The 15,494-nt window shown below is 38.3% G+C and overlaps 1 protein-coding gene across 2 annotated transcripts in view; it reads left to right on the forward strand.

The window, feature by feature from the left end:
- The window catches only part of ENPP1 (ectonucleotide pyrophosphatase/phosphodiesterase 1), a 53,205-nt gene that overhangs the window by 8,077 nt on the left and 29,634 nt on the right, over positions 1 to 15,494 (forward strand). The window contains exons 1-5 of one of the 2 annotated variants that reach the window (XM_077175337.1): positions 2,729 to 4,096; positions 7,736 to 7,808; positions 9,302 to 9,418; positions 12,286 to 12,411; positions 12,581 to 12,641. In XM_077175337.1, coding sequence (XP_077031452.1) covers positions 4,001 to 4,096; positions 7,736 to 7,808; positions 9,302 to 9,418; positions 12,286 to 12,411; positions 12,581 to 12,641 — 473 coding nt within the window. In that variant the 5' untranslated portion in view covers positions 2,729 to 4,000. Of the gene's footprint in view, positions 1 to 2,728; positions 4,097 to 7,735; positions 7,809 to 9,301; positions 9,419 to 12,285; positions 12,412 to 12,580; positions 12,642 to 15,494 lie in introns of those variants that run through there. The other variant, XM_077175336.1, reaches the window with a different exon arrangement.

The raw sequence follows: 15,494 nt of genomic DNA on the forward strand, positions 1-15,494 counted from the left end.
GGCAAGTATCACCGTGACCATACCCTATGATAGAATTTGTCAATGTGCTGCATCACAACACTGTCCCATTTGAATGAAACAGTAGCAGATGTAATTTTAAGAAAAGCTTTTTTATAATGTTGAATATTGGAATGATATTTTTACATTGTTTTGATATACTTCCTGACCTCTTTTCAAAAAAACACTTTCTGCACTGAAAAGCAAAAAGTACTTTTCTGCATAGATGTTGCACAAGTCACCTGTATAAAAAGTTACCTGTAAGTGGGTTTATAAGGCAGCAGTGGCTTTCATGGTAAATGGGGTGTGATGGAGGACAAAGAAAAGTAGCATAAGTAAGGATTTTTTGCAAATGAAATAATTTTAATTGTTTAACACAGTAGGTTAGCTAAGGAGAAAAGGAAGTAATAAGAAAAAATGTAGAATTTGCATTTCTGAAGAAAGTCAGTGAGCATAACCTTGTCACAGTTCTGCTGTGTAATGGCATATAGGCAAATCAACCTATATAAATGCTTTCTAATGTGGTGTAGTCTGTGGATACAAGTTTGTGTTAAACACTGGTTGCTTTTGTTCCTAGGATAACAAAAAGAGTTGTTATAGCTTCTTCAAGAAGATCAATAATCCAGCCTGGCCATGTATATTTCATTTCACTTCACTGTTTAACGCTGGTAAATGGGCCAGTTCTAGAACCTTCTTCTGGCTCAAATATGTTTCCATGTTGTGAGGTATCAAAATTTGATAGTCTACCTTTTGTTTTTTGAGGGGCTATATTCAAAAGGTGCTGAGGTAAATAATGCCCTCTTTATCATCCCTTGTCTTTGTTTTGGGAAAATGGTCAAAGGATTCAGGGCTGAAGATGTGTCTTTGATCGATATCAGTGTACTTAGTAAAGACTTATAATGAATAACTGAAATTGTTTGAGTTGATCTTAAAGGTCTTTTCCAGCCTAAATGATTGTATGAAACCTGATTTGTCCTACATTCTTCTCATACTGCTTGTGGTTCTGCAATTATTTGACACTCCTAATAATCTTAGTGTTTTACAGGATTTCTTCACTTATTCTTTAAGGTCATTTTGTCTTCCTGTGGAAGTTAATATTGCTGTCATGGTGGCAGTTGTAACAGTATCTGACAAAGAAAAATGGATGTGGATATAGGTTTACTTGGTATATTTTGTGGTATAATCAGTACCCTGTAGAAGCCACCCCCTCTGTACTCTGTTCTTGTCACAACTCTCATGACAATAATCTAAACAGGAAAAGCTTTGGCTTCATTCTTGAAAAGGGACATCTGGAACAGAAGGGCATGAAGATGGCTCAAGGCTATATTTTGAGATCCAATTTTGCTTTTATTTATGATTCAAGTGCCAGTTGTTTGCAAAACAAATTTTAGTTGGCATAATTACTAACAGTTTCTTTCCTTTCTATGCAGTTGTGCATTCATATGTGGTTGCCACTAAAGCGGATGACATGCAGTGGGCTTTGTTCTGTGTTCTTAGTCTACTATGTTGAATAAAAGAATTGTGCTTGAAATTACAATGTTTAATTTTTTTCTCATAACATGAGTTTTCTTTCCTTAGGTCTTTACAAAAATCTACTTGCTGATTAAATAGTAGAGTCAGCTGCTACCTGCTTTTTGTCAATTGAAGTTTTATTTCCCCTTCTTCTTGGCTAGCATATTGTTGCACTTTAATTTTTCTCTAAATTCTCCCATGATCTTAAGTGCAGTGAAAAGGTAACAGCTGGGGTAAAGCTTTGATAACAACAGCTCAAGTGCTAATGATTTCCAGGAGAGTATGTACCTTCACAGCTGGGCAAGCAACAAATAAGAAAAATATTTTACATTCCAGCTGACTAGATGACAGATGCTAACTCTTCTATCTTTTGGTATCTTTTTGTTAAAAGTAGATGCTTGAATAGTTTTGGAAGGTATTAGAGATCTATAGTATGATGATAGTCTTCTGCTGATAATTCTCTACTGAGTGAAGTGTTATCACTCTTTGGTGAGCTGTGTGAAGGCTTTTATAATACCTTACAGTGGCTCAATCTACATTAAAAACACTCTTGTCCTTTGAATGGCCTTTGGTTGCAATAGCACATAATAACAGTCCTGAGAACATTCAATAGAAAGAATGAGAGTAGACGTCCTATGTGCCTCTTTGAGGAAGAAAAACAATAATGCCTATGCATTTTCATGGTAAATAGTTCTAGCTCTCAAAACGTTTTGGGTGTTATCTCCAGCATTTTGATCCACTGACTTCAGAATTATTTAGTCACCTCCAGTGTTGTACAACAGCCAGGACCTGGGAGCCTCAGCGATTCTCCTCCTGCTGGCCTCTATGAGTGGAATGTAGATCAACAGAATCAAGTCTTTGTAGACCATAAAAATATTTACAAATGTGGAAAGAAGAGATGACTGGTGCAGAAGGAGGTGGTGCACTTGGTTCAGTGCTGATTTACTTTTTTTTTTTAGGTGATTTACTAAAGTGTTACTTAAGTAGCTGTGCTGATGTGACTGAAGTATCTACCTCCTTTCAGTTTATTAAACTTTATTAAGTAACCCCTGCTTTTGAATAAAACGGAGCTGTTGGCACGGGGTTTATGCTGGTTTAAAAATAATTTTTACAAGCATGAGTAAGTGTTCTGCTGCCCCTGGCAAGTGTAGATAAGTGTAGTTTTTTTTTCCTTTATAGAGTATGCTGTCTGCATTTTTAACTGTCAGAAGGTGACACTGTTCTTGCTTGAAATTCATTATTTGTTACTGTGTTCTTTACATTTTTGCAGGTGAAATTCTTTCTCGAAGATATTTTAGTGTTAAGGTTCAGGTCAGTAATCATCTATTCTAGGTGCACAAAACAGTGAAAACACAGCATGCCTTTCTCAGATCCCAGTGGTTTTGGAAAATTCCATGGGTTTTCTTAATACTGGCATTACAGACCCTGTCTAGACATCCTCCCTTCATGGATACGTATGACACAACTGTGAGAACCAATCATGGAGATTAGGATGGAAAAACATTATTTTGCATGGTTTCCTTGATAATTGCATAGTTGTTAATGGATGTATCTTAAACTTTGGAGTGACAAGTTTTGTTGGCCATGGAATACCACGGATGAAGGAAGGGAGACAGAAAGCAACTGGGTACATGGCAGGCAAAGAGTGAGGAAGATCAACACAGAAATAAATGTAATTCAGCATGATAATTCCTTAAAAGAAGTATCAGTACATTCTTTGCCAAAGAAAATACAGAATACAGAATACAGAATGAGGAGGGGAATGGGGGAGGTGGACAGAGCTAGAGAAGAATGAAGAGAAAGGGACAGTAGTATTAACTGTGTACAGGAGGACTAAAATGTGATAGGAAAGGTGGCAGTAGCTAAGGCCAGTGAGAGATTTCTTTGTGTGTCAGTAAGACCTGTACAGCTGAGGAGTCTCTTTGGGATCAGGTGTTTGCAGCCTGCATGCTTTGGTGACTCCAGCCCTTCCAGCAGCTCCCCAAAATTACTGCTGAAAAATTCTCTTCAGCTGCAGCTCTAGAGATGAGTGAGGGAAATTATTCTCTTCTCTAACCATGCTATCATATTTCCATTTACCCAGCTCAAAATGAAAGGCTTTTGAAATAAAAGGCTTTTGAAATGTTCTCGGGATTGCAGTGTTCCAGACTTTCAACCACCTATTCCCAACCATTATAATTGTTTACAAAGCAAAGCTTTTATTGCTTCCTCCCACGTAAAGGAAGCAGTGATGGGACAAAGATTCATCCCTAGATGACAATGTTTTTGTGATTCCAAAACAAACTTTCTAAAAATTATTTTTAAACCAAAAAAGGACATTTTCTTCTCTGCAGTTGTTACTGTGTTGTTTTAAAAACCTTTGCTCAGATGCGACATTAGAACTGAATCTGACAGTTTGTGCTAGTAGCCTCATAAGATACAGATCATAAAACTTTAATTTTCTACCTTTGTGTATTACAAGGCCAGGTTCTTTAATTTTACTTGTTTTCCTATGAAATATTGGATTCCCATATTCTTTCTTAATGGCATCTTGTTCTCAATTCTTGCATTCTCTTTTGAGTGGAAGAATATGGCTGAGAGAGAACAGGTAAGATTTCTTCCTATGGTTTAAAAAGGCAGATTAAACCTTCAAGGCAGGTGTTATGTTGACAGTGTGGTAGTAGCTAGAGCTTTGAATTTGGTGCTTGCTGCAGGTTGCTAAACAAGGTCCTTGTTAGTAAACAAGCATGCATGCAGCTACTTGTCTTTGTATGGATTAAAAAAATATACAATCTTTATGTAGCAGGCTGCAGCATCTCCAACCTGACCTACCTGTATGTAAAGCAGGTCAGGTAAAATTAGTAACCTACTTGCTGTGGTGAGGTTTTCTTATAGAATCACAGAATGGTTTGGGTTGGAAGGGGCCTTAAACATCATCTAGTTCCAACCTCCCTGCCATGGACAGGGACACCTTCTACTAGGTTCCTCAAAGCCCTGTCCAACTTGGCCTGGAACACTTCCAAGGTGTCCACAACTTCTCTGGACAGCAGAGATATGTTGCAATATAGAAAGAAGCAAAGTAAACTGGTTCATCTTTAGGGTGCAGCAGTGAGATGCAGTGAGTATCTGGAACTTTAAAAATAGTTTAAATATTCTTCATCATCTACAGAGTTGACAATCTTAGCGCCTTTCCACTGACAATAGGTCAACTACTGGTGTAACACCTCTTACTGTGCCTAGTCAGGACTGCTGCTGCTGGCCAGTATTAGCTGCTCATTACTGTTCCAGCAGAACATTTTGCCATTTGTGTGGATAATATCCATGTGACTGAAGTCATTCAGGCTCAAAATAAAGCTTCAATTCAAAGCCTTAAACAGTAAGCTGCAATTGCATGAGGTTCCACTGGGTTAGATTTGGCTGTCCTAGAACACTGTCAGATGTTTAATGGGTAAAATTACCGTTTTTGTAAAAAATCTTTATTAAGTGTTAAAGAAGGGAAGAAAGAGAAAATCAGAAAGGAGGGGGAAGCTTTAGTGTTTTGCAGTAAAATTTTTTTAAAACAAAAATTTAAGCTAATGGGACTAAGGTTAAGAAAACAAAGGATTTAATGTAGTGAGTCGAGATTTTCAAGATCTTAATATATAATTGCATTTAGTATTGCATTTTATAGTATTTTGTACCCAAAAGAGTACTCATTTGCCTCAGTGAATATAATCCTTTTGTTTTTGCTTCTTGGAATTATGTTCATAGAAGCATAAAACTGACAACCTGGAATATAAGACAGGTTGTGATGTTTGTGATAAAACTGTTATTTTATTACATTTGGTGCCAAAATCACAGAAATTATTTGGGAGAATTTTAGCGAAGTTCTATCAGCTTTACATTGAGAAGTTGCTGTCGCTTTTGGGTGGGTTTTATGTAAATTTTATTTTTGCATTAGTGATTAAACTCCTGCATTACCTACACTGAAACTCCATCAGGGAATATTAATAGTCCATTTAGTGGCCCTGCAATGTGTTTTCTGTACAGGGATGCCTTAGGTGGCCAAAGTCCCATAGGTCGTAGGTCTAGGTAGCTATTTGAAGATATGGGAACAAAGCTGTTACAAATAGAGTAGCTGTGGGTTTTGCTTGTTTTAAAGCATGTTTGTGTTCACATCTCAGAGGACATTCTACTTCTTGATCTTAGTAGTAGGGCCTGGTGGGAGCAGAGAAGCAATAAATCTTCACCCTGAAATAAAATGTTCTCAACCTGGCTTTTAGAAGATAAATTAGTCCATTTGTAATTTAATAATAGTAACAATAACAGAATAATAATGTTAAAAGGACAATAACAGGTCTTGCGTTCTCCACTGATTTTGCTGGGCTTTGACATCTTGCATTTGAAGTGTCACCTATCTCCCTGCCCGCCTGCTCTTATCTAGGTGATATTTTGTATGAGGGATTTCAAGAGTCCAGAACAATTTACATTGAAGATAATGTTGTTGATACTGATGTAACAGAAAGTGTTGATGCTGCACCTGTTAGTATTCTGATTTCAAAACAACAAAACAAAAAAAAAACAACCAAAAACAACAAAAAAAAGAAAAGTACAAAGCTCTGTACTTGTGTTCATTCTTGATAGCTAGGTTTAATGGAGACTTGTATATTTCTGTAAGTTTTTTCAGATGCAGGTGAATAGATGATGCTAGATTTTTTTCCTTTTCAGTCTTTTATTATTTTGCTTCTTTCCCTGTCAATTCAAAGACTGTAATTTAACTGAAAAAATGCTTATTTCTTTGCTACGTGTGATGTTGAATAAGATTCCAGTGACTTCCCTGATTCAGAATTCGAAGCCACAGCTTCATCAGATCCAGTCTATTGCTCAATTTTAAAATAAACGGTACTTTGAAATATTTTTATATAGATTAGTTTGGTTTTTGATAATTTTTATTTCAAAAATTCAGAGTAATAGCTGAATTCCAATACTACACATTCCAGAAATTGCTTTCTTACTGTCTTTATTAACTGCTTAGTGAACAAAATTGCATAGTAAACTGTAGAGTTGTTAAAAACAACACAAATAGTTTTTAATTACTGAAGTATCACAGTATTTAAAAAGAATAAACTTGAGAAATAATTAGGTGCATTTTAAAATGGAAGGAATTTTTGCTGCATCACATTATGATTCAGGCATCCTACTCAAGGCTGACTCAGCAGAGTTTACTGATGGGAAAGGAGAAAAAAATGGACAGAATTGTGTAGCCAGGTATGTGAAGTTATTGAAGTATTGCTTCAATGTGATTTTTCTGCAGAAAACAGTGACTGGAAAGGTGGTATGAACACTCGTTCCCTACCGAGATCTCCCCAAATTCTTACGTATAAGAAAGCCTGCATTATTGCAGCATGTTCTGTTTCAGGACTTCTGGCAAAGTTATTACATTCTGCACTTAAATAGAATAGCTGTTGTAACTGCATTCTTGACTTCTCTTTGATTACTGTCTAAGCACTGATAGTACACATACTTTTTCAAAGAGTTTATGGGAATAAAACCAATACTTAATGAGGTTAAAAGAAATCTGTTTCTGCATTTGAGTAGGCATTAAATCCTGCTGTGACCTGCTGGACCAGGGTAATACAGTGCTTGTTCCATAACTTCAGTACATCCAAAATCCATAATGAAAACAGCTGTAGTTTCTGGTCAGTGCAAGACACTGTGGTCAGCCTTAATGTGACATCCCACAGTTGCTTACCATTGTGTGGACCCAGATCTAGTATGAACTGGATACTAGGAAGTGGGAAAGGGTTTTCCTGCCTAAGAAAATTATAGGTATCACTTAAGGGCTATGCCTTCTGTTTGTCATCGATGGTTAATGGCAAAACTTCACCCTCTTAGAACAACATACAAGGAAGGAGTGGAGTAAAAAAGTTTTCTATAAAATGTGTAAGAAATAGAAATATATCATCATGAAAGAATGATATAAAGAAATCAAGGAAGACATGATGATATATGTCTATGCTAAAGGACTTGAGAAGAAATGATATACATAGGCCCAGTTGTGACGAGCATGTTCACACACTGCTAATTAATTGCAAACAACGTATCTACTTGTGGAAGTGAAAACTGCCAGTGAAAACAGTGAAATCGGCCTCTAAATCAGCATATTTATGAATTTTAGTACAATTGTGTAGCATTACAGAGAAAATGAGCACTTTCAAAACCATTTAGTGGTAATTTAATATTATTTCTTTTCCTTCCTGTCCCACAGGTACTCTGTGTCTGTGTGTTAACGACAATCCTAGGATGTATATTTGGCCTGAAGCCTAGCTGTTCAAAAGATGGTAAACACTATGTCTTTTATTTAGTAATGTTACTCAAAAATTCCTTTTTTTTTTTTTTTTTTGGTGAAATAATTTTCATATTATCAAAATGCTACCCCCTTCTTGCTGCAGGAGGAGGATTGCATGCATTGCTTGAAGCAGCATCAGTAAGAGTGGAATAAAAATACCAGAAAATAAACCTCAGGTGTAATCAATGATTGTGTGTACTCACTTGAGAGGTAAAGTGATCCTGGTACTCAGTGTCTGATCTGGCAACTTCCATGTATCCCAGCTGTCACTGTGGTGAATGGCTGGCTTTTTTCAGTTCACCATTAAAAAAAAACTAAAATGAAACAACAAAACACAACAACTTCTATTTCATGTTGTCCTGGAACATTTGTTTTTCATCTTTTCCAGTCAATTATGGAGGTAAAAAAAAAGGTTATTTTTTTTACTGGTTAGAATTGTAGCCTGAAAACATTCCTGGTGGAATTCCTCTGTCTGTTTTCTGTTCTGAAAAATATGTGGTTTTTTTCAATAGTGAAGTTTCTTCAGGTAGAAGGTTACGAAAGATTTTTTTTTTTTAAAGAAATTAGGCTTCACTTTGGGAACAACTATGAAGAATAATTTCAAAGCTGAACATAAAATGATTTTCAACAGAAGTTCAGTTTATACAATTTCTGTTACAATATATATAGGTTTCTTCTCATTTTATTACAGCTCTGCAATATTGGTTCATTAGTATCTCATTTTCCTAATATCACACACCTCAAGATTCTTCAGAAGATGAGCCAAATGATGGATTTCTCTCACTCCCTTCTGGTGATTGCTCAGGATTAGACAGTGTGACCAAATCCTTTATTTTTGTTAATCCTTCACATCACTAGTTTCTAGTTGGGTGGTGGTGGGGTTTTGTAGGGTTGTTTGTTTGTTTGTTTTTATTGTTTTGTTGTTGCTGTTTGGTTGGGTTTTGGGGTTTTTTGTTTGGATTTGTTTTTTAAATTTTTTTTATGATCATCCCCCTGCTCTCAGCAACACCAATCTAGTGGAAGAATGCTATGTCTTTTTTTGATATTGAAATTGAACAAAAAATAAACCTGTGAGCAGTATACTCATGTTTGTATCTCTTGTGTCTGCTTTGGAACAACCATCCTTACATCTTGAGACCTTACATACTCTGAGGGTCTGTACTCACATCTTCCTGTGACACAGGGGCGAGGACAGTCACAACTAGCTTTTATTTCATTGGTTTCTGCCAGTACTGAAACACGATGTTCCTGCTAAAAGAAAACAGAACCTTTTGTTCAATATGATGAAAAATTATTTTTGTTCAGTAAGAGGAAATTAGCATTTGGTTGGATCAAGTGTTTCCTTTGGCTGCCACTGTTTTTGCAGCCATCCTGTACGTTGGAATCACCAACTGTATCATTTCACACGTGGGCTGTGTTAGTTTCTTTTGCATGTTGACTGATTTGGGCTCAGCCACTGATATCTAACACTATCCAATATTACAGTGAAAACCTGCAAAGGTCGCTGCTTTGAAAGGACCTTTGGAAGCTGCCGTTGCGATAAAGATTGTGTCAAGCTTGGAAACTGCTGCTTAGATTACCAGGAAACATGTATACAACCAGGTAAGGATGGAAGAAACTGAGGGAGCAATCTCTCCTGCTCTTTGACTGGGGACAGCTCAGCACGTGTGAGTACTGCTCTGGTCAGGGCTTAGTTCAGATGGGCTGTGAATGCAAAATGGGGCTACTGAGCAGCAGAGTGTTTCTGATGCCACTCATCTTCCCCGTTTTATACTGTGCTGCATTCCTGGATGGAGTTGCAGTGATGATGGTGGTACTGGGGACTCCTGTGGAAACATCAGGGCTCTGGTACAGCTGCTGTTTCACACAAGCAAAGGTTGTATTTCACCCAGCTGGACTACTTAGGAGCTGACAAAGCCAGTAGGCTGGCTTTCCCATAGCTCTCCTGTGAGAAGAGAGGCTGCCACAGACTGTGCTGCTGCCCTCCCCCTTGGAAGGAGGAGGAACAATGGCAACTCGAGGTCTTAGCCAGCTTTTTGTTTGCTGGTGGTGAGACAACAGTAACCCGCATTGTCCCTGGCATCAGGGATAACTCCTACGTTCTTGGGCAAGCCTGGAATAGAAGTGCATTCTGCATATTGCATTTGTCTGTCATCGCCTGAGTGAAAAAGGGGAAGGACAGAGCAGCTCTGTGAAAGCTGCCATCTCTCCCTACCCAGCTGCTCAGGCCCACAGCCTTGCTACTCCCCTGCCTGAATGTGAAGCAAGGGTCATGAGCATGAATCAAGGCAGGATGACAAAACAGATTGCACTGGTGAAGGATTGCGAAATGAGAAGCAGCTGCCATGATTTGCCAGAAGGCAAAGGTCAAAGAGACAAACGTGTGAAAAATACCTAAGAGAAATTTTACAAGGAAAGATGTTAGTGTGGGTAGAACAACAAATACAGCAGTTAACTATTTTCTTTCCTTTGGTTTTGCCTTTATGCTTCAAAAGCAGCATTTCTTTCAGATAAGTTTTTTTCTTCTTACTCCTCTTTATATACATTTGATTAATTTCTGGGTGAGACCACACAGATACATTTAAAATTCCGACGTGGATGTTGAAAACCAAATGATTAAACTGAGCTCAGATCCCTGCTTCAATTGACTGCTACTGAAAATCAAGTTACACATATATAGTTGATATATCTAGGTATATAATTGCATGGGTTTTACTCTGTTTTCTTACATCACTCCTCCTGAGTATAAAGGTTCTTTAGAAACAAACTGGAGAGTCTGTCTTAGCACTAGGAATATGAATGAATTCATTGGTGCTGGTTTTTGGGTTTTTTAAAATTAGACCTAACATCAATGGAGAATAAAATTCTAATTTCCCAATAGTATCATGTAACTCGAACCATAATAGATTCTTCTCTCTCTCATGGAAATAGAGATCTATTTGATATTAGTGGAATTACTGAAAGTGAGATTAATCTCCTGACAATGCTTTTAGGGATCTCTAATTGCTAGTCATGTATGAAAATTATTGAGTGTCTTCTGCTCAAACATTTAGATTTGGCTTCCACGTTTCTGTATCTGCACTAAGTATTCACTCAGCTGGTAAATTCACTGGTGTTTATCCTCACTGAATGTAAAGGATTTATTTGTGTTTATGACTGCTAACAAATCATAGAATCACAGAATATGCTGTTGGAAGGGACCCATCAGGATCATGAAGTCTGACTCCTGACCCTGCATAGGACAGGCCAAGAGTCACACCATGTGCCTGACAGTTTTCCAAATGCTTTTTAAACTCTGTGAGGCTTGGCACTGTCACCACTTCCCTGAGGAGCTTTTTCCAGTGCCCAGCCACCTTCTGGGTGAAAAATCTTTTCCTGATGCTTAACCTAAAGCTCACCTGACGCAACTTCATGCTCTTTCCCTGAGTCCTCTCACTGGTCATGAGAATGAAGAGCTTGATACCTGCTCCTCTGCTTCCTCTCCTGAGAATGTTGAAGACTATAATGGAGCTTTTCCTCAGTGTCCTCTTCTCCAGGCTGAACAAACAATGTGACCTCAGCTGCTCCTCATAAGGTTTCCTCTCCAGACCCTTCACCATCCTCATGGCCCTCCTTTTTGGGCACTTTCTCATAGTTTAGCACTTACATTGTGGCACCCAAAAATGCCCTCAGCACTGGAGGTGAGGCTGCCCCAGCTCAGAGCAGAGCAGGACAATCCCTCCCTTGCCTGGCTGGCCATGCTGTGCCTGATGCCCCCCAGGACACGCTTGGCTCTCCTGGCTGCCAGGACACTGCTGACTCATGTTCAACCAGAACATCCAGGTCTCCAGACAATACAATGTATTGGAATATGCCATTCAGAGAAACCAATATTGTTCTCTAATAAAATCAGCAGTGGAGCTGAAGTCAGTAGGTCTTCCTGTGAGCTTATGTATAGAGTCTTAAATAGTGGCAGTGATGCCTATTACTAAGAGGTGCTGAAAGAGGCTGGAGTGGCTGATGATGACTGGTAAAATCCACTGTGACTTCAAATGCAAGTCAGAATAAATTAATGCTGCTCAGTGTTTTCTAGGCATTCCAAATTCAGGCTAATTTTTTTTTTATCTGGTGGAGTTTTGGGGCTTTTTTTTATAGTATGAGCTTAACAAATTAAACCCACATAAATTACCATATTTTAGAAGATCTGTAAAATGAATTCTTTCTGATCTGTGGTATTTATACCCATATGCTGCATAGTTGTATTCAGATGATTGTGCTCTTAGATATTTACTCATGGGTGTTCCTACTTCCTGAAGTGCTAAAGTTTGTGATACTATGCATGTATGAGATAACTCATTATCTCTATTACACCTGAGGACTATTTCTCAGTGAGTAGAGATTTGAGACTGAACTTAACACTTGCTTTATTAGTTCTGGACTTAAAGCAGTATTAATCATTGTGCTGTCCTTCTCTCTCACCTGTTTTTTAGCCCACATATGGACCTGCAATAAATTCAGGTGTGGAGAAAAGAGGCGACTAGAATATCGTTGTTCCTGTTCAGATGATTGTGTGGAAAACAACGATTGCTGTGTTAATTATCAAGCTGTTTGTAAAGGTAAGTATCATCAACAAATTGCTACCCTCTTTCATATGTACCTAAATTTGTGTAAACGGAGCAAGAACATAATATGACTTTAAAAGCATCTGGTAACATGAAAAAAACCTTGCATCTATCAGTAAGAATGTACTGTCTTAAAAAATATATTGCATTCATTTGTTTTAAGGAGAGGCAAGCTGGGTTGAAGAAGAGTGTGAGAACATTACTGAACCTCAGTGTCCGAAAGGGTGAGGAAATTTTATATTTGCGTAGCTCTGCTCTTTGCTTGCATTTCATTTTTGACATTGTGCTCCCTGCTGTGCCTTCCTGGGACCTGCTTGCCTTTTACACACACAGTGAAAGCAGCTGCCAGACAGAGATGAGCACCTGGTCAGCCAGCATTTGGTGGTGCTTACCAACCCACCAGGTTGCTCTATCTCAGCAATTGCTTGACTTGCAAGATTTGCCTATTCCTCAGTCCTGGTGTTTCTCACAGATATGTGTGCCCTGGGTAAATCTGCCTGGTTGCCAGTCATATTATTGACCTACGTGTGCTACAATATCCATCATTCCAAATATTTTGGGACCCATCCAGCAATCTTAGACTCCTGTCTCCCTCTCTTGTCTCTTTAAAAGACCTTTCCAATACCTTGCATTTTCCAGCCTCAGGACTGCAAATTGTGGGCAGATCTGTGTTCCAGCTCTACCAGGAGTGGGACAACACTATTTGCAAGCTGTCTGAATTACTTTCTTTAAAAGGTGTAAAGTGCCAAGGGATCCTTGTATTCTCTGGCTCAGCTCCACATTGGGCCTGCTCCTGCAAGTTATGTATACAGTGTGTGAGGAATGACTCATGTGGTTTATGGCATCAGCACTCAGGCTTGAATAGTACAGCAAAGCTCCCAGCCAGGAAAAAAAATCTTGTATTACTTGAACTGTTTTTGCTGTGGGATCTTCTGACTAAGTTTGTAGTTAAAGTTGACTATAAACTATGGCTGTATATCTAGGCTGTCAATAAAAGGGACTTCAATTCTAGGTTGATTTATGTTCCTGTAGTAAATACTTACTAGACATGTTATGGGACAACTATATTCTTTTCTGTGTAGTATCAAAAAACACACACCTTTTTATTTTGATTTTGAAATTATAGCCCAATGGGATATTTCTAGTAAAGTAAAACCATTTTATTTTGTGCTTATGTCATTACAGTTTTTACTTAAGATATTTAAATCATGCTATTTTTATTCATTGGCCTTATAATACTGTCAAACAAAATACAAATATTTCCATGTGAAATATTTCATACCAATTGAGTACCCTTCACTCTGATTCAGAGCACTAACAGTTGCTGAACTTTCAGAACCTTCATCAGGACAGAAACTGGAGCTTCTGTCCAGCTTATAGTCCAAGTCCCCAGTAATCCCCTATGTAGGAAGGGGTGGTTCTTGAAGTTTTTGTCGTTGAATTGTGTTCTGAGTTCAGGAGCCATTTGGGACTTCTTGCTGAGAACTGAGTCTAGAGTGATGATTTCTCTAACAGGGTTAGGAAGTGTTGCCCCCAAGAGGTTGGTAAACAAAGAGTCTTGTGCAGATCTACAGTCAAAGTTACTGACGTAAATGCTGTAGGGCAACTCCTGTTGGTTAACATGTTTTTAGGGTTTTTTGTTTGTTTTTTTCTGTTCAGCTCATGAAAGGGATACATAGTTACTCCTCTAAAATTGTTTTAATCCTGGTAAACCCCAAAATGTTGCAATAAAACCCAGCCCAGGAAAGGGTGATGTGTGGTCAAAGCTGAATCAAACAGTGTTGACTGAAGGTTCATCTTGGACTATTAGCACACAAGCCTCTCCCAAAAGTAACAACTCTGTAAACAATCCACTTCTTCCTATGCTGTGTGGTAGACAGTAGTGCAGGTGAATTTAGTTGCAGTGCTCGTTTTGAGACTTCAGGATATCAATTCTGATTCTGTGCATATTAATACAGCATATTTTGTGGGTTCAGAATGCTGGTTTTATTCTGTTTTAGTTTTAGCTGGGTTTTAGCTGTTCCTGTGGTGCAGAATGGACAAAAGATGATACAGCATTCAATGAGGTACTTAATCTGAGAAATCCCACTGATTTCAGTGAGATCAACTGCTCACTGATTTCACTGATCAACAACTTAAAATTAAGTACACAACTAAGTCTTTCCAAAACTGGGTTCTGTATTGTTTAATAGGATTATAAAGTTAATAGGCTGTAAGACCTCAGGAGTGATCTAGTCATTCCTACCATTCTAGGAGTGAAATCATACTCAGACAATTTAAACCTACTTAAGCAGGTTATCCTAGTACTTACATAGATGGCTTTACTGATGACTTTTTGCTGTCTTTTTGTCCTCATGTGCTTCAGGCCTATTACTATTTGCCCTATCTTCATTGAGCTGTAGGAGCATCTGGTTACTTTCCTCTTTGCTGATCTCTCTTTATATTTGGGAATTGCTCTTATGCCTCCTGCTGAGGCTTTCTGTAGATTTAGTGGAAAAGAAAGCTTTTCCTCCTGTGCTTTATGTCTGTATACAGGCAGTATGAATGTGTGTGGGATGACAAGTCTTCTGTGTATTACATTAAGATTTTCAAGGGAACTTCCTTTTCCTTCCTATTTTGTTTTCTTTCTATTTCTTTTAATTATGGTCTAACCTGCCTGCAATGAGGTAGGTCAACTTGGCAATGTGTTCCATGGTTCTGGCCTCTTGATCATCCAGAAGACTGGTGAACCTACTAGACCACAGCAAGCCTGTGTTGCCTGCATAATGTTTCCATAGAACCCAGTTTATAGGAGGGGATAATTGCTACTGCATTTCCTTCAGTTTGGAGTCAGGATGTGTGGGATACCTATTTATCCAAGAGCTGTGAAACATGCTTGTCTTACTGTTTGGACACAGCCAGCATGAATCACCAACAGGACCAAAACTTGAGCCTCCCAGGCTTGCTTGCTCATGACAGCCCATTCATTCAGTAGCAAGCACAGTCTTGGCCACTGACAGGAAAAATGCGTGGAAGTGGCTGCTATACCTCAGAATGGAGCTTGGGTCAGTTTGTCTGGGGATTTTACTGGAGCTGTT

This window comes from Agelaius phoeniceus, chromosome 3, assembly GCF_051311805.1.
Source record: "Agelaius phoeniceus isolate bAgePho1 chromosome 3, bAgePho1.hap1, whole genome shotgun sequence".
Taxonomy (NCBI): Eukaryota; Metazoa; Chordata; class Aves; order Passeriformes; family Icteridae; genus Agelaius; species Agelaius phoeniceus.